This window comes from Callorhinus ursinus, unplaced genomic scaffold, assembly GCF_003265705.2.
Source record: "Callorhinus ursinus isolate GAN/ISIS: 27379988/994484 unplaced genomic scaffold, GSC_fseal_2.0 scaffold2, whole genome shotgun sequence".
In the NCBI taxonomy this organism is placed as follows: Eukaryota; Metazoa; Chordata; class Mammalia; order Carnivora; family Otariidae; genus Callorhinus; species Callorhinus ursinus.
In genome coordinates, this window is record NW_027397064.1 from 22,086,618 (window position 1) to 22,111,136 (window position 24,519).

General features: G+C 34.3%; 1 protein-coding gene across 5 annotated transcripts in view; it reads right to left on the reverse strand.

The window, feature by feature from the left end:
• The window catches only part of SPAG16 (sperm associated antigen 16), a 952,656-nt gene that overhangs the window by 924,937 nt on the left and 3,200 nt on the right, over nucleotides 1-24,519 (reverse strand). For 4 of the 5 annotated variants that reach the window (XR_012374325.1, XM_025892134.2, XM_073879059.1 and 1 more), the window contains exons 2-5: nucleotides 17,427-17,473; nucleotides 16,227-16,322; nucleotides 13,533-13,651; nucleotides 6,919-7,056 (exon numbers count right to left, since the gene is read on the reverse strand). Coding sequence is in view for 4 of the 5 variants with exons in the window: in XM_025892134.2 (XP_025747919.2) it covers nucleotides 6,919-7,056; nucleotides 13,533-13,651; nucleotides 16,227-16,322; nucleotides 17,427-17,473 (400 nt within the window). In the remaining variant the exon portion in view is untranslated. The remainder of the gene's footprint in view (nucleotides 1-6,918; nucleotides 7,057-13,532; nucleotides 13,652-16,226; nucleotides 16,323-17,426; nucleotides 17,474-24,519) is intronic. The other variant, XM_073879053.1, reaches the window with a different exon arrangement.

The window sequence follows — 24,519 nt, forward strand, 5'->3', positions numbered from 1 at the left end:
CCTCAGACTGAGGTGAATATTGTGGCATGTCAACTACCCAATAAAACAAGGTTTATGAAACAATGTCTTAACTGTAAAAGATGATAACCCCAAGTGATGCCTTCTAGTCTTCATTCAACCAACTCTGTAAATGTGTAGCAGGTTGCTTAAATTCTAGATCTCTCCATTTCAAATGACAATTGGGACTATATCAAAATAAACTATTGAGGGGTGCCTGGGTGGTTCAGTCGGTTAAGCATCTGCCTTCTACTCAGGTCATGATCTTGTGGTCCTGAGATGGAGCCCTGCATTGGCTCCCGGCTCAGTAAGGAGTCTGTTTCTCCCTCTCCCTCTCTCTCTGCCCCCTCCCCCACTCATGCTCACTCTCTCTCTCTCTCAAATAAAATCTTAAAAAAAAAACTATTAACACTACATCAAAATAAAAAGCTTTTGCACAGTGAAGGAAACCATCAACAAAACAAAAAGGCAATCTACTGAATTGGAGAAGATATTTGCAAATGATATATCCAATAGGGGGTTAATATCCAAAATATATGAAGAACTTATACAACTCAACGCCAGTCTAAAAATAGCAGAGAACCTGAATAGACTTTTTTCCAAGAAGACATACGAATGGACATGTGAAAAGATGCTCTACATCACTAATCATCAGGTAAACGCAAATCAAAATCACAATGAGATATCATCTTACACCTGTCAGAAAGCAGGTGTGAAAGAAAGCAGTATGAAAAACAAAAGAAATAATAAGTGTTGGCAAGGATGTAGAAAAAAACAACCCTCATACACTATTGGGAGAAATGTAAATTGGTACAACCACTGTGGAAAACAGTATGGAGGAATCTCAAAAAAATAAAAAATTGAAATACCACATGATCCACTAATTCCACTACTGAGTATTTACCCAAAGAAAATGAAAACACTAATTCAAAAAGATAAACACACCCCTAGTTTACTGCAGCATTATTTACAATAGCCAAGATATGGAAGCAACTTAAGTGTCCATCAACAGATGAATGGATAAGGAAGATGTCTCACTCACACACACACACACACACACACACACACACACACACACACACACACACACAGAGGAATATTACACAGTCATAAGAAAGGATGAGCTGGAACAGCATGGATGGACCTAAAGGGTATTCTGCCAAGTGAAATAAATTGCTCAGAGAAAGACAAACACCATAGGATGTCACTTATATGTGGAATCTAAAACACAAAACAAAGTAATAAAGAAACAAGAATCAGAATTAGACCTATAAATACAGAGAACAAATTGATGGTTGCCAGAGGTAAGGGCGGTGGGGTGGATGGACAAAATGGGTGCAAGTGGGAGATACAGACTTCCAGTTATGGAATGAATAAGTCATAGGAATAAAAGGCACAACATAGGGAGTACAGTCAATGATACTGTAATAGTGATGTATGGTGACAGATGATAGCCACATTTGTGGTGAGCACAGCATAAAAGTTGAATCACTATGTTGCACACATGAAAATAATACAACAGTGTGTGTCAACTATACTCAAATAAAAATTATTTAAAAAATTAGTTAGGTAGCAATCCAGAGCCATGAATTAAAGCTCATTTGAGAAAATAAATACTTTTCCCTATGTTCTTGTACCTAAAGACACCTGCAGATTGAAAGTGAGGGTGTGGAGAAACATTTATCATGCAAATGGATGTCAAAAGAAAGCTGGAGTAGCAATATTTATATTGGACAAACTAGACTTTTTTGTTCTTATATTGGTTTTATCTTGCTTTGGTATCAGGATAGTATCAGGATAGTACTGGCCTCTATTCCATTATTTTTAAGATTTTGATAAAGATTGCCATTTTTTTTTTAATGTTTGGTAGAATTCACCAATGGAACCTATGGGGTCTTGGACATTTCTGTGCTGGGAGATTTTTTATTCCTAATTCAATTTTCATTCTTGTTATTGGTCTAAGATTTCCTATTTCTTGGATCCAAGATTCATGATTCAATCATGATAGTTTTTGCATTTTTAGAAATTATCTGGGTTTTTTCCTAAGTTATCTGATTTGTTATCAAATAATTGTTCATAGCAATCTGTTACCACATAATATATTTCTGTGGTTATCTGTTGTATTGTTTTCTCTTCCATTTCTCATTTTGGTTTTTGAGTCTTCTCTTTTTTTTTTACTTAGTTAATGTTAAAGCATTGCCAATTTAATTTATTTTTTGGAAGAACTGGTCATTACTTTCAATGTTATGTTATTGTTTATTCTGGACTCTATTTTATTTCTGATTTTTTCCTCGTTATTTCCTTCCTCTACTAAATTTCAGCTAAGTATCATCTTTTTCTAGTTCCTTGTGTGTAATGTTGTTAATTTGAACTTTTTCTCTTAATACAAGCATTTATAGCATAAATTTCACTCTAACATCTGCTTTTGTTGCATCCCATAGGTTCTGGAATATTGTGGGGTTTTTTTGTTTTGAGACATATTTTGATGTGCCATTTGTTTTCTTATTTGGCCCACTGCTTGTGCAGTAGGGTGTTTAATATTTACATATTAAATATTTAATACTTAACATTGTAGATTTTGTTTTATTGTTGATCTTTAGCTTTGTACCATTGTGGTTGGAAAATATACTTGGCATTATTTCAGTCTTCTTAAATTTGTGTTATTTGTTATGTCTCTTTTTACATGTGTACTTGAAGAAAATGTGTATTCTATTTTTCTTGAAGGAATGTTTTATATATATATATATACACACATATATATTCTTAGAACCATGTATTCTGAAGTATGCTTCAAGTAAAAAATGTTCTTGTTGAAAAATAATAATAATTACTTTAACTGAGGAAACTCATTTAAAATAAAGCATATCAGAAGGCAGGGGGGTGGGTGAATGAGTAAATAGGTGAAGAAGATTAAGAGTACACTTATCATGACGAAGACTGAGTTATGGTTTATAGAACTGTTGAATCACAATATTATACACCCGAAATTAATATAACACTGTACATTAACTATACTGGAATTAAAATAAAAACTTAATAAAAAATAACATTAGGAAACCATTGGGGAATATCAAAAACAGGTGTTATTCTAAATATAAGAATTATTGAAGCAGAGGTCAAGAAAATGAGAAAGTGAATTAAATTCAGGATGTTGAGTTTCAAAATACATTTAAGTATACAGTAGTAATTTTGTAAGTGCATTGGATGTTTTGCCTATTCTTTAACGTGTCTGAAGTGGTCACAATGACCAAATTACAAACAAATGTGTAATTCAGAAATAAATTTTTATGGGAACTTAATTGATTGCATAATTGGTCAAAAGTTTCCAAAAATGGATTTTCACATGTTTATCTACTATGACCTTAATTTTAAAATTGAGTATTAAAAAGATTAAAAAATAAGTAAAATTGAGTATTCCAATGTATGTACAATAAAAAATAGATAAATAAAATGACAAATGGTCTGCATTTTATTATAAAAGTACAGTTATATTCTGTAACTGTTTATCAAACTTGGAAACCATTCTGGAAAACAGTTTGGCAGTTTTTATGGAACTACCCCATGACCCAAGGGAAATGAAATTATGTGTCTATAAAAAGTCTTACACACGAATGTCATAATTGTATCATATATTAAGCAGAAACTTGACACAACCCGAATTTCCATCAAAAGAAATATGAATAGACAAATTGTGGTGTATTCACATAATGCAATACTATTCAATAATAAAAAAATGAACTATGGATATACCAAAACTATGGATGAATCTCAAAAACCTTAAGTGAAAGAAGGCAGACAGAAAAGAGTACATATTGTATGATTCCTTTCAAAAGAACTTCAAGACTGAGTTAAACCAATATATGGTGATAGAAATCACAACAATAATTGCCTAAGGAAACAGGTACAGGAAAACTTTCTGGGGTGATGGAAATGTTCTATATATTTGATTTGGCTTAGTGACTACATGGGTATATATGTTAATCAAAACAGATTGAACTGTACACTTAAAATCTGCATATTTAACAGTATATAAACATTTTTTAATTAATACACTTTAGAAAAAAAAAGATTATCAAACTACTACCTATATTATTCCTCTCCAGTATCTAGTATATACTTTTACATTCAAAGTAACTATAAACACTTTTTAATAGTACATTCTTTCCCTTAAATCATCTATGTATAAGGAAATTTTCCAAACATTTATTTCTAAAACTTTCTTTTTTATCAAGGTATAATTTACTTACAATGTTGTACCAGTTTCAAGTACATAATGACTCAACATTCATATAGTGCAAAACGAACACAATAAGTATGGTTAACATCCATACCATACATGCATACACATATCATACATGAAACTATATTTTAGATAAGATAATCACACTAGTAGCAAGATAAGGAAAACCTCTGTTCTAAAATAGGCATTGCTTACAAAAGAGAAAAGGACCATTTTTTTTTAATTATAGCAATTCAAATTAAATTTAGAGTGAAATATTTCCCTTTTCATGTCTTCCTTTATGCTTCATCATTGCTGAATTTCGAAAATATTAATGATGTGATGACTAAAAAAAATCCAAGGATGACAGCCTTTAGAGATATTGATAATAATAGCTGACATTTTCAAAGCACTTTGTGATTTACACAGCTCTTTAATATAGATTGTCTTATTTAATTATCACATCACTCCCTAGGAGTTAATAGTGTGTATAATTACTCCCAGTTTAACAATAAGAAAACTGAGTTGATAAGTAGCAGAATATTGGAAGCTAGGTATTTGAACCTTAAGTTCAGTACTCTTTCCATGGCAATTCTCTTCTCTAGATAAATATTAAGCTTATAGCTATATGATTTCTCTGATTTTTCTAGCTACATCATTAAATGCTACCAGTATAATCAGGACAATATATAACATATCTGTAAACCTCACTCTTTTTACATACTAAATATTGGTTATTGTTAGAAAAGTACTTAACATCTACACTTATCTTGCTTGAAGAAACAGTCTTAATCCCGAAAAGGAAAACCTTATGGTAAATTCTATAAAAGGAATCCCATGTTTATTACTAATCCCTATTTGAAAAATATCTTCAAAAGTCAAATTGAAAAACCTGTGCGATAAAACATTACAGTGTAGGGCAAACTTATAGCATGACAAAAGTAGTTTTGGTAATATTTTACAAAACTTCATTCTTCATTTTCGAAAATGTATCCAACAGAATCAGGCTCTAGAGATATGTTTCACCAAAAGGTGTCATGAGAGCCCGATGTGCTTAATATTCATTTAATGATATAAATAGTAGGTACCTACTAAGGGTCAAGCATCTTTCCTTCAAATTTTCCATGTCAAGGAGATTAAAGCAAATAAATATTTTCCTTTTCTAATCTGTTAAAATTTAATTATATCAAATAAGATATATTTAAGACATAATAATCATAACTTTTGAAACTAAAACTGTATTTTAATATAGTAAACTTTATATACATTTAGTAATCTGATAGTTTAGTAAACACAAATAAGAATCAGATTTCATTTCAGTGATATCTGTTTTAATTATGGGATAATAATTTGCATAGGTAATAGTTTATATGATTTTGATTAGTTATTAAATATAATATTAAATAAACAACCAGTAATCAACAATGATTATTTAATGTCAGTATGGCAAAACTCATTGCAAAAAGAGGCTCTATCTATTCAAAAGAAAATTAGCAAACTCAAGCAATAATTCAAAGAAGATCAGGAACTGAAACAGTATGCCAGACAGCACTCTGAAAAATTTGCTGTGTCAAATTCCCAGTGCATCCATTAGGTGTCTATACAATATCACAGTGAGCATCAGGGCCAATGGTGCAAACACCACTTCTGAGAAATGAACTGAGAATAGAGAGAATGCTGGGTCTAGTAACTTATCATTCCATGGATCATCATACACTTCTTTCTAAAATGTAAAATGTTAAACAGTACACCCATAGATAATATGAAACTTGTATAATTTGCAAAAACATTTCTGAGTAATAAGTGAATAAATGATCTTACAAATTATCTTTTATTTACCACCACCTTTTAAAAGTAGGAGTTTTTAAATTTTCCTTCACTTTGCAATACAAAGTCCTGTTTCTTTACATTAAACGTTTTTACAAAGACCTCAAAAATATTATGTTCTTGTATGGTAGTTCTGCTTAGCTAATTTTTTGTCTTAATATGATTCTTTAACAGAAAAAACCACTCTTTAAGTATGTTTAATAAAAAATAATGAACAAAGCATGAACTTTCTCTACTCCATATCTAAGCATTGATTTTCCATCTAACATTGTCTTAGATGAGTAGACTCATCCCTAGTCAACACATCCACATATTTGTCTATGCAAGAATAACAGTGTTTATCTAAATTTGTTCGCCAAAAACTACGTCTTCCATTAATTTCAGAAAGAAAGATTAGGCTTCTGTTAAGTTTCTCTTCTATGCATGAATTCATGCTAGGAGATGATGAAATAACAATTTCCTATGGGGAATTTTCAAACACCAAAATTCCTCTAACTATGAATACACTAGCTCCTCCCTTCCTCTGTTTTCTATAATTTTATTATTATTTCAGAAATTAGCTTATCCTCATAGGGGAAGATTTCCACAAACCATGAAAAGATTATCAAAACCAGAAGAAAGTAAGTGTTACATAACAAATTAACCATCTCCTATACAACTCCCCGGATTCCACTTTTCCTGGTGCGTTGCAATTGTGAGAGTTCTGATCATCTGTTCAATTAATTTGCTACCGAAGCCTTTCACATTCTTTCCAACTAGAATTTAAATATAATTCAATTCAGAATTAAAGCTCTGGTACATTAACCACAGTTACCTTCATTCAACTCTTCTATTTAGTCCAAAAGAAAAAAAAAGTCATTTAAAAAGCAACATACTCAGCTGCCTGTTTGTAGTGTTTCAAGTCTTTCTTCAAATTTTTGTTCTCATTTTCTAAAAGCATATTCTGCGTGTAGACATCTGGAACACTCCCAATATCTCTAAGTTCAATTACTCCCTTCTGTATTAACTCATACCTAGGGTAAAATCAAACAAAAGGCTTAATGTTGTTTCTTTCTACTAAATTGGCTTAATTTATGTACAATTCAAAAAGTTAAGTCCTAGGGGATATTTATAGAAATGAGGTTGTGGTGTTACTTTTGTAAATTAAAATGTCAAAATTCATAATATATATTTAAAATTAAAAAAAAATCATTGCTAGGTACTAATATCATCATGGTACATAAAATATAACCAAACATCTCGTATGTTCCAGGCACTAATCTAGACATTAGTAAAATTAACAAAACAGCCCAAGTCCCCGTCCATTCTAGTGTGGAGAGTGACTATGTTCTATGAAGTAAAATAAAGCAGGATCAGAGGGGGAGACCGAAGTGAAGAGTGATGGGGGCATTTGTGCTATTTTATATAGGCTGAGCACAGAAAGTATGACTGGCAAAGTGCTATTTGAGCAGAGAAATGAAAGAAATAAGGAACCAAGTCATGGGGACATGAAGGAGAGGAGCATTCTTGGTTAAGAGAAAAGTAAATGTAAAGACCCGGAAAAGAGGAAGTGTATGACATGTACAATTAAAAGCAAAAATCCTATATATCTGGAGTATCTGGAGCTGGAGGAAGGGAGAGAGTGGTAAGAAATGGGTCAGGAAGACAGCAGGAAGCAGGAGAAAGGAATGTGGTTTTACCTGAATCAGACTGAAGCCATTGGAAGGCTTTTGAGAAACAAGTGATACTGGTCAGATTTGCTTTAAAAGGATTAGTCTGTTGGAGGGAGGTGGGGGGATAGGTAGATGGGTGACAGGTATTAAGGAGGGCACTTACGATGAGCATTGGGTGTTGCGTGTAAGTGATGAATCACTAAATTCTACTCCAGAAAGCAACATTACACTGTATGTTAATTACCTAAATTTTAAAATAAATAAATAAAAAAAAAGGGGCGTCGGTGTCAGTCGGTTAAGCGTCTGCCTTCGACTCAGGTCATAATCCCAGGGTCCCAGGATCGAGTCCCGTATCGGGCTCCCTGCTCAGTGGGGAGCCTGCTTCTCCCTCTCCCTCTGCCTGCCACTCTGCCTGCTTGTGCTCTCTCTGTCAAATAAATAAATAAAACCTTTAAAAAAAAAAACACGAAACTTTAAAAAAAGATTAGTCTGGCATCTACTTGAAGAAACTGACTCTAGAGGAGCAAGAGTAGAATCAAAGAGACTAGTCTGCAGGCTGTTGCAGTAGTCCAAAAGAGAGAGAATGGTGGCATGAACAACATTGGTAGCAGCAGAGATTATGAGAAATATGTCCCTTTTGGACATGCTATAAAGGTGGAGCCAATGAAGATTTTCGTATGAATCATCTGCCAAGAGTTGGTTAATAAAAGAGGTCAAAGATGACTCCAAGGTTTCTGGTAGAACAGCCACCCATTTACAAAGATGGGAATGAATGCAGTAGGACTTGGGTGATTGGAGAAGTTAAGGATTTGTTCCATGCAATATGTCTACCAGGTAATCAAGTGAAGATGAATACTGGGTATACATGTCCAGAGATCAGGGAAAAGGTCAGGACTTGGAATTCAAATTGGGGAAGACTAGACAAGGCCATCTAGGAAGTGAAGTAAAGAGAGAAGTGAAGTTCCTGAACTGTTTCAAGACTGGGAAGATAAGGAAATACTAACAAATAGAGACTAAGAATGAGAAGGGATAGTGAAGTAGTGAGTGAATATGAGAGCACTGTGGCTCAGGAACCAAGTAAATAAAGTGTTCCGAAAAGGAAGAAATGAACAACAGTGATAAATGCTGCATACAGGATGAATAGGGGGAGTACTAAGGATCAGTCGCTGAATTTGGCAATGTGCAGCACTGAAAAAACTTTTAGTAGAGTCATGGAGATGATAGTGCCATCAGAGTAGGTATAAAAGTAGGACATAAGGAAGTGGCAACATACTCTTTCAAGGAGACATGATAAAGTGAAGCATAGGAAATCTAAGATGAACTTAAAAGAGGATGTGGCATTCAGGGTGTTTTTTTGTCTTCTGCCTTTTTAAAAAATATATGAAATATTGTACATCTGTATGCTTACGGGAATGATCCAGCAGGGAGAGAAAAAGCTTAGAGTGCAGAAAAAGAGAGAGAGAGGACAACTGCCAAAGCAATGTCCTTGAGTAGGTAAGAGGAGCTGGGCTCCAGGAGACAACTGGAGGGTTGGCCTTAGATGACAGCATGCATGGCTCAGCCTCTGTGACACATATGGAGAAGGAGGCCAGAGAACAGAGGTGGCAGGTTAGTAGAGAGGGAGGCAGGAGTCACAGAACTTCCATTTTCTCAGTGAATTAAGAAGGAACATCAGAGAATCATTAACAGATTTGTAAATAATTATAATTTTAATGATATATATATATATATAGCAATAAAACTAAATAAAAAACAGTACAAACATAGAAAAACATTTCAGTAAAGAAGTTATTAACAAAGAAATCCCTACAGAGTTTGCTATAGATGAGCTAAACATTTCTTTAAAAATGTTTAATTATCAGCATTTTCATATTATAAATCTTAATTTTATTAATATATTACACATTAATATCCATATGGTTGTGTTATATATCTTATCTGATATTAAAAAAAATACAGCAAGACAAGCTCTGTGAAATATCCAAAATGTTAAGAAAATAGAATCAATATTAAGTAATATTTGCCACAATTTATATAACAAATAGATAAACATTTAATCATAAATTCACTATTATATTCATATGTAGAATGTGATTTATACTTATCTCAAAAGAGAAGATGTAAGGATTGATTAAAGTATTAGACCATAAAGTTCTTCTGACCATAAAATTGGTTTTCAGCAACTTGCTTTATTTAAGAAAAAAATCACCAAAGAAATTATTTTGATAAGAAAAAAGTGGTATGTAGTCCTTCTCTAAATTAAATGCTACGTAAATAAACTAATATGTGGTAAAATAAATACAAATCAAGCATAATACAACATATCACATACTATATCACATATATCTGAGGATACTGAAAAATAATTTATCAAGAAAAATTTCTGTAATCTATGTAAAAATAGCAAAGATGACTTCAAACTCACTAAAACTATTCTAATACTATTAGATAATTAGGAATCAATCGACAAACTCCAGAAATACATTAATACATTTCTCAGTAAAACCAGCATTTTCTACATAAGATTTTTTGGTTTTGTTTCATGTGTGTATGTGTTAAAGAAATATCCTGGCCTTTTTATTTCTTCCTCTTTATTCACTCACACTTAGAATAAGACTGAAAAGTGTTCAAATGGGAAAAAGATTGTTACATAACTATTAGGAACAGGAAATAAAATTTACTACCAACAGACCTGCCAATAAAATTACATTAATGGTATTCATTTTTACCATAAGGTCCATAAACTACTTAGAATTATATAGAAACAGAAAATACACATATTTCAAGGAGAAAGTACAAAGGCTTTCATAATATTTGTTTATATACCAAAAGAGTTTAAGGCCCACTGTCACAAATGACAAATAGCATGAGAGAATTTCAGTAAACACATCAAGCATCATAAGAGTAAGGGTTATTTTTCCTTCCTGATGGCACCCAAGGCATAGGATATAAAAGACAGAAAAACAATCACCTAGATAATAACAAATATCAAATGAGAATTTTTCCTCCATGTTTTCAGAGAGAGTTAAGAAAATACTTCACCAACAAAGACAAAATTCTGTTAGCTACTGCTAACCCACAGTGCAGACTTTCTTATGGTTCATTGAAAAAACTCCTACTACATTCACACACACACACACAAAATCTTTTTTTTTTTTTTTTTTGAAAACATACAGAAAATATTTTAGAATTTAAAAAAAAAAAAAAAAACCTTTCTGGGCTATATGGTCTCCACTGTGACTGACTAACTTTGCTGTTATAGCATGAAAGCAGCATAGATAATACCTAAAAGAAAGATTATGGCTATGTGCTAACAAAATTTTATTTAAAAAACAGAGGCAGGCCAGATTTGTTTGCTGACCTTAGATTTAAAGAATTTACTGCAATTACTGTTTGAAGATTGAAAGACAACAAGTCCAATTTTACTGCCCAGGTTTTTTGGTAACTTTGAGGTTTTTGTTTTACAAACTAGCAATGGGAAAACTTATTTGTCAACTTTTGTAAGATTAAATGAATTCGTAGCAATGAATACTATAAATGTTTTTCTCCATAATAAAAAATGATAAAAAAATATATTTGATATTCCTATTGTCCTACTATGCAGAATAAGCAAAGCTTTTGGATCAAAGTAAAAAATGTTTCGTGTGAGGGCGCCTGGGTGGCTCAGTTGGTTAAGCGACTGCCTTCGGCTCAGGTCATGATCCTGGAGTCCCGGGATCGAGTCCCGCATCGGGCTCCCTGCTCAGCGAGGAGCCTGCTTCTCCCTCTAACCCTCCCCCCTCTCATGTACTCTCTCTCTCTCATTCTCACTCTCTCAAAATAAATAAATCTTTAAAAAAAAAATGTTTCATGTGAAATAAAAATACTCAGTACTGTGTAATCTTATTACAAACGGTTTGTAGGTTTATAACAAGCGAGCAGCTAGGGACAAGGATACAATCATTTGAACCACAGTATTACTAAACCCACATAATAAAGAGATATATGAACTTTACTTTAAAACTATTGTAATATACTAAGTGGCATGCTTATATAGGGGTTCCATAAGTCCTAATACTATTATAGCTTCCTGAAATTTCATCTCAATTCAAACTGCTAAATCTAAAAGGATAACATGGTACAACAAGCACTTAATTGTTAAGAGTGTACTTGGTTCCAGATTTCTCGATGGGATGATCATTTCACACTTTGGGCTGGACAAACATGTGAGTACTACATGTCCTAACACACCTTCTTAGAAGAAAAAAGGAACTGAGCCACATTAATTTTTCATTTCATTAGTATTGTAAATTAATCATCTACCTACTTTTACAAAAATGTATTTTCTAATACATTTGTAATTATTTCTTAGGGACATTTTTATAAAAATCATTCACGCAATTTCCAAATTTAATAGGAACACTATTATTTTACTACCATCAAACTTGTTTTTTTCCTAAACTGTATTAATGAAAAACGGTTCTCTTCATTAAATTTATTAACTTTAGATATGCAATTTAAAGTAATAAAAGTGATTTCGTCTATGTACATGGTCTCGGTAGATGAGAACCAAAAAGAGCAGCAAATAAAAATTACATCACAGTCGGATTAGTAGTAATTACAAATTGCTCCTTATATTTAAAATTAGGATTTAGTCCCAAAACACTACAAACATGTTTCTGTATCATACTATTCCCTTCCCATGATATGGAATGGCTTTTAAAATGGCTCAAACATATTTTTATATCCAATTACTAAATAATATTTCATTAAGGAATGTTGGGCCTCTGAAAACATGCCTGCTGACATTACTACCATTGTAAAGAAATAAAGACAGCATGCCTGCTGATTTTTTTTTTTTTTAAGATTTTATTTATTTATTTGACAGACAGAGAGACAGCGAGAGAGGGAACACAAGCAGGGGGAGTGAGAGAGGGAGAAGCAAGCTTCCCGCCAAGCAGGGAGCCTGATGCGGGGCTCGATCCCAGGACCCTGAGATCATGACCTGAGCCGAAGGCAGTCGCTTAACCAACTGAGCCACCCAGGCGCCACATGCTGATTTTCATAACCAATAAGTTATTAAAATTTTCAATTATAACAAGAAAATCTGTGTTTAGGCATCATTTGAAAATATAATTCTGCTTATTTCTTTTTTTAAGATTTTGTTTATTTGACAGAGAGAAAGACAGTGAGAGTGGGAACACAAGCAGAGGGAGCAGGAGAGGGAGAAGCAGGCTTCCCGCTGAGCAGGGAGCCCAATGCGGGGCTCAATCCCAGGACCCTGGGATCATGACCTGAGCTGAAGGCAGACGCTTAACCACTGAGCCACCCAGGCACCACAATTCTGCTTATTTCTAAATGAAGAAATATTTATAGAAAAAGAATCAATCAGTTGTGTGAGTAGAGAAAGGCAGGCCATTACACTAGAAGTAAAACAAATGAAGTAGTAATCTTGGTAGGATGTCTTAATGCAGGAAATATTACCCTTAATAATCATGCAGAATATATTAGAAAAGCATTTCATAAAAGAGCTTTGTATTATGTGATCCTGGGAGATATTCCATTTTCTTGATTTTTGAAAATCACTCAGATTTGAATATTTAGAAAGTATTTTTAATAAAAACTTCTCTTACATTGATATCTTAATTATGTGAGAGAGAGAGAGAGAGAGAGAGAGAGAGAGAGAGAGAGAGTGTGTGTGTGTGTGTGTGTGTGTGTGTGTGTGTGGTAGGGATGGGAAAGGCTTCCATCCATTTCATCCATTTTGTATAAGATGAGCAACTTCAAGTCCTTTAAGACAGTTAAAAGTGTACATGTTAGCATCCCTAGGTAACTATTTATCCAAATTAATTGTTTACCATTCAGACTGAAAGCAATCGAGAGTTCTGGTCATTCCCATTTTGATTAGGAAATTGCAGAGAAAGTCTTCTATCACTTCAGGTGTTGGTTGCTTTGAAGGAAGGACTGTTTTCTGTTCCTGAAATTTAAATGTGCAATTATTTATTTTGAAAATATAAAATCATCACTAAGCTTTGATTATTGGTACAAATAAGCTGTTCATTTATTCATTCACTTGTTCATTTTTTCATCTATTTTTGTTGAGTGTTATGTTCCAGGGACTATTTTAATTACTAGGGATAAAGCAGTAATGAATTTATACACTAGATAAAACTTGGTTTTCATATCTAATAGTCAAGTAGATGGAGAAAGAAAATGAATAACTAAATTAAAAATATACAATATGGCAGATGGTCCTAAGTGCCTGGGAGAAAAAAAGCAGAGGACTGAAGGGAGAGAGAGCCAAATGTAGGGCAGATATGTGTGTGGAGCTGGGCTGCTATATATGTAGGGTAATGAAGGAAGATTTCACTGATAAAGTGGAATCTGAGCATAAATCTACAGAAAGAATCATGTTTCAGTTATAGCATCAACAAATACAAAGACCTTGATGTAAGAGTGTGACTAGATTATCTAAAGAACAATAAGATCAGCTTGTCCTTTCAATAGCATAGAACACATTAAAAAAAAGAAAAAAAAAGTATGGACCTTTAAATTCTTTCAATTATTATCATTATAAAAAGAAATATAATGAATTTTGGTGCCTTAAGCTTTAGAAACACTATGATACAGAAGAATTATGTGCTTTCTTCTGTGCTATGGAGTGGCTTATCCTACCATTTCATAATGGAAGTCTATCAGCTATATCGGGGTCAGCTAACTGTGTAAATAAAGTTTATTACAACACAGCCATGCCCATTTGCTTACATATTGTCTATGGCTGCTTTCATACTACATGAGAGAAGTGAGTTGCAACAGACATCTTACGGTCTTCAAAATCTAAAATATTTACTATATGACCCCAGAGAACAAGTTTGCAGACCCCTGAACTAGAAAAGTGGAGATATTTCAGCAAGTGAGATATGAAATTAGGACAGCCATAAAACTACCATAAGTCAATGTATAAAATAAGTCAAATAATGGGTAGACACTTAAAAATATCAAAGCATCGTTTCCAGAGTGCATTCATTTTCTTCTCATTGGCAAGAACTTACCAATCTAACCACTGATCATTTCGACAGACAGATCTATTTTCATATAAACTCAACAGCAGACTTTCTTTCCTCCTTCCCCTTCTTAACATGGTAATGGTTACAGACCAGGTAAATGTTACATACCTGGCAATAGTTACACAGAAAGGCAGTAAGGAAAGAATCTCTTTTGCCCTAAAAAGTTCTTCTCAAAAGTGCTATACATAATTTAATGCTGATCTTAATTATTAGTAGCTGCTATAACATTCAAAACAATGATCAGATGAAGCAAATTTGGGAGGCTACCGAAATTTCCTGACAAATGACTAGGGTTTTAAAATGAAATTTTAACACTCAAGCAAGATAATTTGGAATATCTTCCCTAAGGTCATTTAATTTTAAAGATTTTTATTTATTTATTTGTCAGAGAGTGGTGGGGGGGAGAGAGAGAGAGAGGCAGGCAAAGGGAGAAGCAGGCTCCCCACTGAGCAAGGAGCCCAATGTGGGACTAGATCTCAGGACCCTGGGATCATGACCTGAGCCGAAGGCAGGCGCTTAACTGACTGAGCCACCCAGGCGCCCCTCCTAAGGTCATCGTAAAAGATTATATAACAATGTTGATTATGTGCAGGACCCTATATCAAACATGGAAGATGCCAGGGTAGCAGAATACAGCATCCCTGCCTTCAAGTCTGAATTATGGTGGAAGATTACATATAATTGCTTGATAAGGGTATAATATGGCTGGAAGTAAATATTCATTACACAATAATAAATGCTACCTTGGCATTTTTGGTCAATAAATTTGAATATGATATTTAGAATGAGATGGATGACAGTTGAAGGAATTGGGAATACAGGAGGAAAGGGAGGAAAGAGAGACTATTATTTTTCTTTTTATTTAATGTGTTACAAAACACATTTTAGTATCTGTATCCAATAACAAATTCTGTACATTAGTGTTAAAAATCCTTGGTTTAATATCCAGTGAGATTAAATAAGCAGAGTTCTGAAGGAAGGTGTCATTTGTTGTGAAGTTATGCAAGAGTAACCATGATGTAGAAAATGACAATCCAAAAAAGAATAAATATGACTACTTACTTAAAGTGAAGGTGTACGTACCCCTTCGGATCACCATATTTGTATCTTTGGGGTAACAAACTGAGGGTTCTAGAGGGGAGGGGGTGGGGGGACGGGTCAGCCTGGTGATGGGTACTGAAGAGGGCACGTTCTGCATGGAGCACTGGGTGTTATGCGCAAAAAATATATCATGGAACACTACATCCAAAACTAATGATGTGATGTATGGTGATTAACATAACACAATAAAATTTTTAAAAATTTAAAAAAATAAATAAAGTGAAGGTGTAATGATAAAGACACAGAAGAGAAAAAGGCATAACAAGTGATAGGACAGCATTTACTATGTAAAACTTAAGTTCACCCAGTAAAACTTCAAGTCTCACTGCTAAACTATAGATTGTGTTCAAACTACACAAACAATAGGTTGTGTTCAATTCTCACCAAAATCTGAGTATCTGTAGCCTGTTCCTGGACCATCTGAATTGCTTTTGCTAGATCTTCTTCACCTTCTGGAATGCTAACATTGTCATCTGGTATCTAAATCAAAGAGATAAAGGACAGGAAGAGCAAGCAGGACGATAAAAACACTTTACTTCATTTCAGAAATAATTTTTCTCACAAAACAATGAATCAAAAAAACACACCTATGTAAGACACCATGTCATTCTGAAGTTCTCTGACAAATGAATAACTAACAAGCAGGAGGCTTTCTGACTTCCTTGTAAACATCACTCAATGTCACCTCTGATAAGATCAAGATCAGCTTATGGGTATTCGCTTTTATATATAAAGACAAATGTAGTCTAACAACTCTGCTTTGAAAAAATGTAAGGCCACTTCTTTTTCATAAATACTAGCAACTGCCAATCTTTAGTTTATTAAAAAAAATAAAATAAAACTCACTGCCTAGATGTTAGGCTCTTGGAAGAATGCAATTGACTATGACATTAATGATAGGTAACACTTAGCACGTGCTTCTTATGTGCTGATCAGTTCTATGCCTTTTATCTGAAACCTTCAGTAATTTCATGTGGCACATATTCATATTATCTCTATTTAACTACTACTAATAAAAAGTTTATCTACTGTTTGTTCTGTCTTTTACTTGCCCAGGCCACAAAGTGCCTGGCTTGCTTCCACAGTTGTACTTACTATGTCTGTCACCTAGGAGCGACTCTATGCACCAAGTCTCGGAAGTAATGATAGGTCCCATCTGAACAGTGAATTAAAGGGAAGATTTAAGACAGGAACTACACTACACAGAATTACAGTTAAGCTGAAAGGAAGCATGGGATCTGAGTTGCAGCCAGTAGTGGAACTCTAGGAAACCCATCCAAGAGCAAAATGGATATTAGGGAGTGCCTGCTGGACAGAGACAACAGTCTAGAGTAAGGACCTACAAAGCAAGGGAGAAGGAGCTACCTTTGAAACACAGCTAACAGGAAAACCAAAAGAGCCAGATGCCTTAACCAATCCAAACTCCCAAACAGAACTTTCACATTTCACTCTTAAATAGCTGGTATTAGGTAATTCAGTTGAAAAACTAGCATCTCTCAGGAAAACAAAATATAAAATAAAAGGAAGGTTTCATAAGAATGACTAGTGAATTTACAGACTAAATACCTAAAATGAAAAAATTACCTCTTCATATTCATAATCATCTTCAGATGCTTCAGTTATGGTGACCTCTGAAATCTTGTCAAGTGTCAATCTCAAGATATATGGAAAAAATGATTTATTTAAAATTGATTTGATGTTAAAATTCAGTATCAGATCCATTTATCTTACCAAGTTGGTAAATGTAATTTAAACTGTTTTTCAAATTTCTCTTCCCCATACAACCTACAAATATAGATACTTCAAAACAAAGTATTTTTCATTATTACTTTAAATCACTGTTCTACATAACCCAAACCCATGAAAAACTACCTTCCCATATGTCTATTTACTATCTAATGATTTCCAATTCGATTCTAAGGCTTATAAAAATGTACATGGTATAATAAGATAACATAAATTAGAAAGAGATAAGAAAAATGATGGACAAGAAAACTATGGCAGTAAATTTTTTAAATCCATCTCAAACTAAGTTAATTTTCCAGAGCTCCTGAGTCATGCATAGTTGCACTCTGACTTCTTTATTTAAAGTATAATGAATTTTTCAAAAGCACAACAGTATTTAAATATAAGCAAAAAACATATTTCAATGTTTTCATAATAAAAGTCACTTTAATCTCTACTTTTTTATTATATACTTCAATTTTAAAATTAAATTTTGTTCTCAGGAAAGGAAGCCTAATTTTTAAGCAAATGTAAACTATACAGTAATCATATTTCAGTAGTTCATAAATTACCAAGAAATAAGCATTAAAATACCAATGGAAATGACTCTAATAAAAAAATTCTAACAGCACTGCTGTAAGACTTTCAAAAATTACAAGTTACTTTAATTACAAATGAAAACTTCAAGATAACATTTAATTTTGAAAGAAATCACAACATACACCAATAACATTATTTTGTTGGCTGGTAGGTTTACATTTTTTTCCTAATGTACACACGTGATTATGCCAAGTTCAAAATGTATGAAATACTTTAACATACAGTAATGGTTATGAAAATCAAAGATGAGATTAGCCTAGTTTTCATGTTGCTGCTGGTTATGAGAAATCCTCTACCAAGAGCTAACTAAAAGCATATATAACAACTTATGCTAGTATGAACTGATATCACTTAAAAAGTATTTAATAGAAGCCAGGCACTGTCCTTAAGGGCTTTACATGATGAATCAACTCATTTCATCTTCATCCTACCTACAAGCTATTATCATCTCCATTTTGTAGATCAGGACTCACAGGCACAAGGTCACACAGCTAGGACATAACACAGTTGGGAATCAACCCTAGAAGTTAGGTTTCACGACGCTACACCTAAACCTTTTGTTATTCCATGTTCGTTTTCTATACTATGTAAACACTTGAAGCGTTTGCCAATTATCTTGCACACAGTTCTAAACCTCTAAAAGATAGGTTATGCAGTCTTGTTACTCAGCTCCATCATAAGCTGTAAGTCTTCACTGTTTGCTTTATCCACTTGAGGAGACACTTAAGCCTAGTTCAGTTATGACCAATCCTTAGGAACCTGACACTGTCAAACAAGAATGTATTTCCCAAAAATATGGTGAAAACTAATTTAAAATAACTAGCCAATTTAACTAATTAAACAGCTAATTAAAATAACTAATTAAATGACTAATTAAAAACTACTGTGGTAGATTAAACTACTACAGAAATAAAAAGTTGCATACCTGCAGCTGATCCTGTAACTTTGAACTTACCCATACTGGATACCAGGACTGAATACCTACCTACATTACTTAATTACTGCTATGGAACACTTTCCAATAGCATTGGCCTCACCTCACTCTCCAATTCCTTGCCAGCAGTCTTCTTAAAGACCATGAGGCTTCCACTAATAGTCTGTTCAAGGTATTTTAGCTTTCACCAACATCTGTCCTTTATTCAGTTCCAGAACCACTCCAATACTTTAAAGTATTTCTTATGTTAGAATCGCACTTTTCAGGTACCAAAATCTGTACTTCGTATTACTGCTGCATAACCAACTCCCCAAAACTTAAGGCTTAACAATAAGCACCCATTATCTCACAGTATCCATGGTCAAGAATTCAGTAATGACTTAGCTTGTGTATTTTGATCTGGGGTCTCTCTTGAGGCCTCAGTCAAGATGGCAGCCAAAGCTGCAGTCTTCTGAAGGCTCAACGGAGGGAACAGGATCCATTTCAAAGATGGCTCTAACATTGTTGGCTGAAGGTTTCAATTCCTTCCCATGTGGGTTTCTCTATAAGCCTCTTAAGCATTCTCAAGATACAGTGGCTAGCTACCCCCAGAATAAGAAATACAGGAAAACAAAGTGGAAGCCACAATATCTTTTATGACCAAGTCACACATCATCATTTATTCACTATCCTATTGGTTACGTAAGTCAACCCTCTTCAATACATAAGGGAACTATACAGGAGCATGAGGACCACGATGTGGAGATCACCGGGCATCATTTTGAAAGCTGGCTATCATAATACCTTAAGGGGTTTCAGGAGTATTAAAAGAGTTAACGTATGTAAATCATTTAGAATGGTGCCTGGCTTATAGTTAATGCTATGCAAGTATTTATTATTTTCCTTTTCTAGAAAGAGATGAGCACCTATGGAGAAGTCTCATAAGTCTTTCATGGCCCAGTTCCCCCATGCATTAAGATGAATGGACTAATAAAATACATTCTAAATCTTCCTCCTTTCTAAATTTATATTTTTCTGATACATTTCACTTAATTAGATAAAATTTCCTGAGGTTTAGCTAGAGGGAATTGGTCTCTTTTTTTATGGAAAGGAATGCCCTCTTCTGCATGACAGTTACTAAAATTTGATTTTGTAAGAAATCACTTGTCTTTAAGTCTCCAGAAAAGCAATGCCATCCTTCATCACTGCTCATATCATAATAAATTTTACAAGAAGTAAATATTCTAAAATCATTTGGATAGATTTTAAAATTGTAAGTAAGCCAACTGATAAGATTAATGCGAGGAAGAAACATCAAAGCATAGGTTGTTAAACATGGCAATATATAGAAGAAAAAAGTGATTTGTCCTCAAAGCTTTGGAAATATCAAACTTGCCACACCGCTACCCAGAAAATACTTGAGGCAACAGCTTCAAACCCTAATAATATATTCTGTTTCCCCAAAATCAAAAAGAATGAAAAAATACCATTTTATAAAGCTTAAAAAGTATTGTCATATGGATCACTATCATATTTATTCTCACAACAATCTGTAAGACTGAATAACACAGATACAGTCATTTTTAAATCTAAAAAAAAAAAGAAAGAAAATGAAAGAGGGAGATTAAGAAATTTACCAAAAATCTTATACCTATTAGTGATAAAGCCAAGTTTCTGGAATAAAAAGATCAGGAATTTTCTACAATATCATATTTCTACAGTTTCTACGCTGTTCTACAGTGACACAAAAAGAATGTGCAATACTACCAAAATCCTAGGCAATGAACCCTCACTTATTTTCCAAACTCTCAAGTGTTATATTACCAACAGCTAAATCAAATCATTTAAATAGCTCAATTTGAAGACCCTAAAGGAGGGAGAGGTATAAAAGAGCTACAGGGCTACAGACCCAAAGATAAAATCAGCCAAGGGCAATAGATTAATGAGACAAAAGGTCAGGAAGAGGACAAACATCCAAAATAGGAACCACTGTTTTCCTTGATTGGTATTTTCAGTATCCACAAAAATGATTTGTACAGAAAATCTTCCCAGGAGCAACTGAGTTGAAATGTGATGTTGCAGTATTACTGAAGAAATAAATGTACTTTGGCAAGTATGTTTGTATGCATCTGTCTATCTGGCTTAGCTGGCTAGCAACACATGGACAAATGCACAAGTGAATCCCCAGACGACTGTATGGCAGTTTACAAATACACATATAGTACAAAATATAAAAATAAGTAAGTATGAAAATTAAAAGAGAAAGAAAAAGAAGAGAAATAAAACAAAGGTAAAGCTGCAGTGTATGCCATAAAGTCTCATGAACTTTGTCAAATATAAGCCACAGGTTTGACCCAAAGCTTCCCAGCAGTCAGGGTAAAGAGGGGAATGTAATCAGATACCAATTCAGTATCCATCCAATGAAAACAGATGAGTTTCTCAGCAGATGTACACCAATTTCTGGTTCTGAAGCCTGAGAGAAATTACACTCTTCAGTTCTCATAAAGAGAACACTGTGGACTATACAGATATTGATTCCCTTGGCCCTTGGGACAGCCAGAAAGACTGAGTGAAGCAAGATCTGATGAACACCATGTGTAAAAGAGGTTGGAAAGCACTGCTCTAAAGTAATGTTGCCAGCATAGGAATAAGCAATTGACCAAGAATTGCTTGAATGATAAAAACCCTTCACGCTTTTTTTTTTCACTTTTTTTTATTATGTTATGTTAATGACCATACATTACATCATTAGTTTTTGATGTAGTGTTCCATGATTCATTGTTTGCACTCTCAATCTACTTTTACTGGACAACTTTCTCATGTGTAATCGAATCTCTTAGGTGATTCTATTCTCCAGGAAACGTCCATACAATTAAGCTGGTCACAGTCCTCAGGCAAAGTGATTTTTTTTTCCATTGCAGAATAAGCCAGAATTCTGGCTTAAAATCAGTTTGCTAATGCCAACCTGATTCTGAGCCCTTATAAAACTCCCTTCTTATTATCTGCCAACTATTCTTTCTTTCAAAGAACATTGTTGAACTCCATTTCTAAAATTCATTTTTTCCAACCTTTCTATTCCCTTCAGATATAGTTATTGCCTTTCAGCCTGTTTGAGGTTAACTTGACATTTAAAATTGTGCCTGGTTTTCTAGTCTGCCCTTGCCCAGGGTACAGTCTGTGATTCCCCTTCCTGCCTGACCTGCAGCCACAGCCCATAGCAGCACCTGCTTCTAGGCCAGGTTCCATATCCTAGAGTCAGAGCCTACAACACTCAGACCAAGGGTCTCACTCCACATCTCCACTTGCTCCGGAAGAAATTTAGTAGGATTTGTGATTTTGCATACAATGAATCCGTTCCCTGGCACTTGGTCACCATGGGTGAACTAATTGGTAGTTTCTGCACTAGCAGAATTTGTACCAGATCCTGACCTTGTAGATCCTATCAGAAAATAGGCCAGTATACATCCACACTGAAACTGCCAGGAAACCCTAAATCTATCACAGCACCACAGAAGACACAACTGCAAGAAGCCTCAGAGAAGCATTTCAGCTGGCGTAATGGAGCCAAGCTTGAGGTCACAGTTGATACATCAGGGTCACAAACAAGGTTCTGCAAATGGACCAGAGCCAGGAAGCTATGAGCAATTTTCAGATGTGAGCTCCATACAAAGATCCTCACACACTGGTCTCTTCCACTGCTACACTGGAGGTAGTGATCACTGCCAGCAGCAGCATCTTTATAAAGAACTGGAGTGAAACATATAGCTAATTATATTTTACATGATTTCCCAAAGCGACTATAGACAGAAATCGCTTTCTAATCTTGCCATCACTTCAGAGCCGATACACACAGAGGCGATCTAAAATCTGCCTGGATCCTCCATAATCAACATTTTACTTACTAAATTGAAATAAAAGTACTGTAAATAGCAAACATCACAGTCAGGGTTCCCTTTCTTAGGAATGCCAGTTTCAATAATGGAAGTTAACTGAATAATATACCAGAGATGGCAAATAACTGGCACACTTGCTTCCACTTCCCTCATCGTCTGTTTTCTGCAGTCTTTCCCACCAAGTCTTCAGGAGGTTTCAGAACTCTTATTAACACCACATACCAGAGAGTCACTATCAATTCAACAGACTCGGCAAGAGTGGAAATTTATTGACTACTCCTGCCCCAGACACCACTGCCATCTTCGGCCTCATAAGCTGGAAAATAACCTTTTTTCAAAATGTAAGTCTCATTGTTCTCATAGTGGGTGGTGGTTTAAGTTTTTCAACTTCTAAGCCAGGAGATCCAAAGATATGAACTCTACATATTATACCTCTTATCTGAAAATATAAGGCTAGTAGTTAAGAAATTTGCCTACAGCCTTGTTATTTCAATTATATTCCTTAGACCAGCAGCACCTGCAGCACCTGGGAGCTTGTTAGCAATGCAGAATCTCAGCCCTGACTGGGACTTACTGAATTAGAGTCTTCTTTTAAACATCCATATTCTTTGATTCGTATGCACATTAAAGTTTGCCTAGACTAGAGGACACACAACAAAATACAACTTTTTCTTTCATGCAGGTAAAATTCAGCACTCCAGGTTTAGTAATATGTTTTTTGGTCTAGATTCTACATTCAGACTGTCTATCCTTTTATTTGAATATATGTAGGCTGCAACTAAGCACCAGGGGCAAATTCATTTTTCCACTGATAATAAGAAATAGATGACCTGAGTACATAATGATTATTAAGGCTTTTAAAAATATCTTCTCACGCGATACTATAAACATTCCAGAGAAGTAATATAACAGATGGGGGAAAAAATCGCTAAATGTTAAAAATAATAAATAGAATTTTAAATGACAAAAATTCAATTTTTTTTAAGATTTTATTTATTTATTTGACAGAGAGAGATCACAAGCAGGCAGAGAGGCAGGAAGAGAGAGAGGGGGAAGCAGGCTCCCCACTGAGTGGAGAGTCCAACGAGGGGCTCGATCCCAGGACCCTGAGATCATGACCCAAGCCAAAGGCAGACGCTCAACCAACTGAGCCACCCAGGCACCTGACAAAAATTCAATTTTAATTAAACAAAGTGATTAGTGAACACTACTATTGCAATGAAAGATTGTCTAGGATGTCATTTAATTACATGGGCTATCTAAGTATGAGCACCTTATTACGTGGGCTATCTAAGTATGAGCACCATATTTCAAGTGACTAGTGGAATCTTTAATTTTGCATTTTCATAAACAATTGACTTTGGGACTGCATTCAGAGTTGATTAGCTTCAAAGGACTGGCTTAAACTCACTCAACCCTCAGAAATTGCTGTTGGGGCCAAAGGAGGCCTTTTCAGGGGCCAGCAAACTTACGTCCGTGATCTAATTAGCCAAATTCTTAATGTTGGAATGCCTTGAAAGATAAAATAATCAAAATCTAGTTAGGG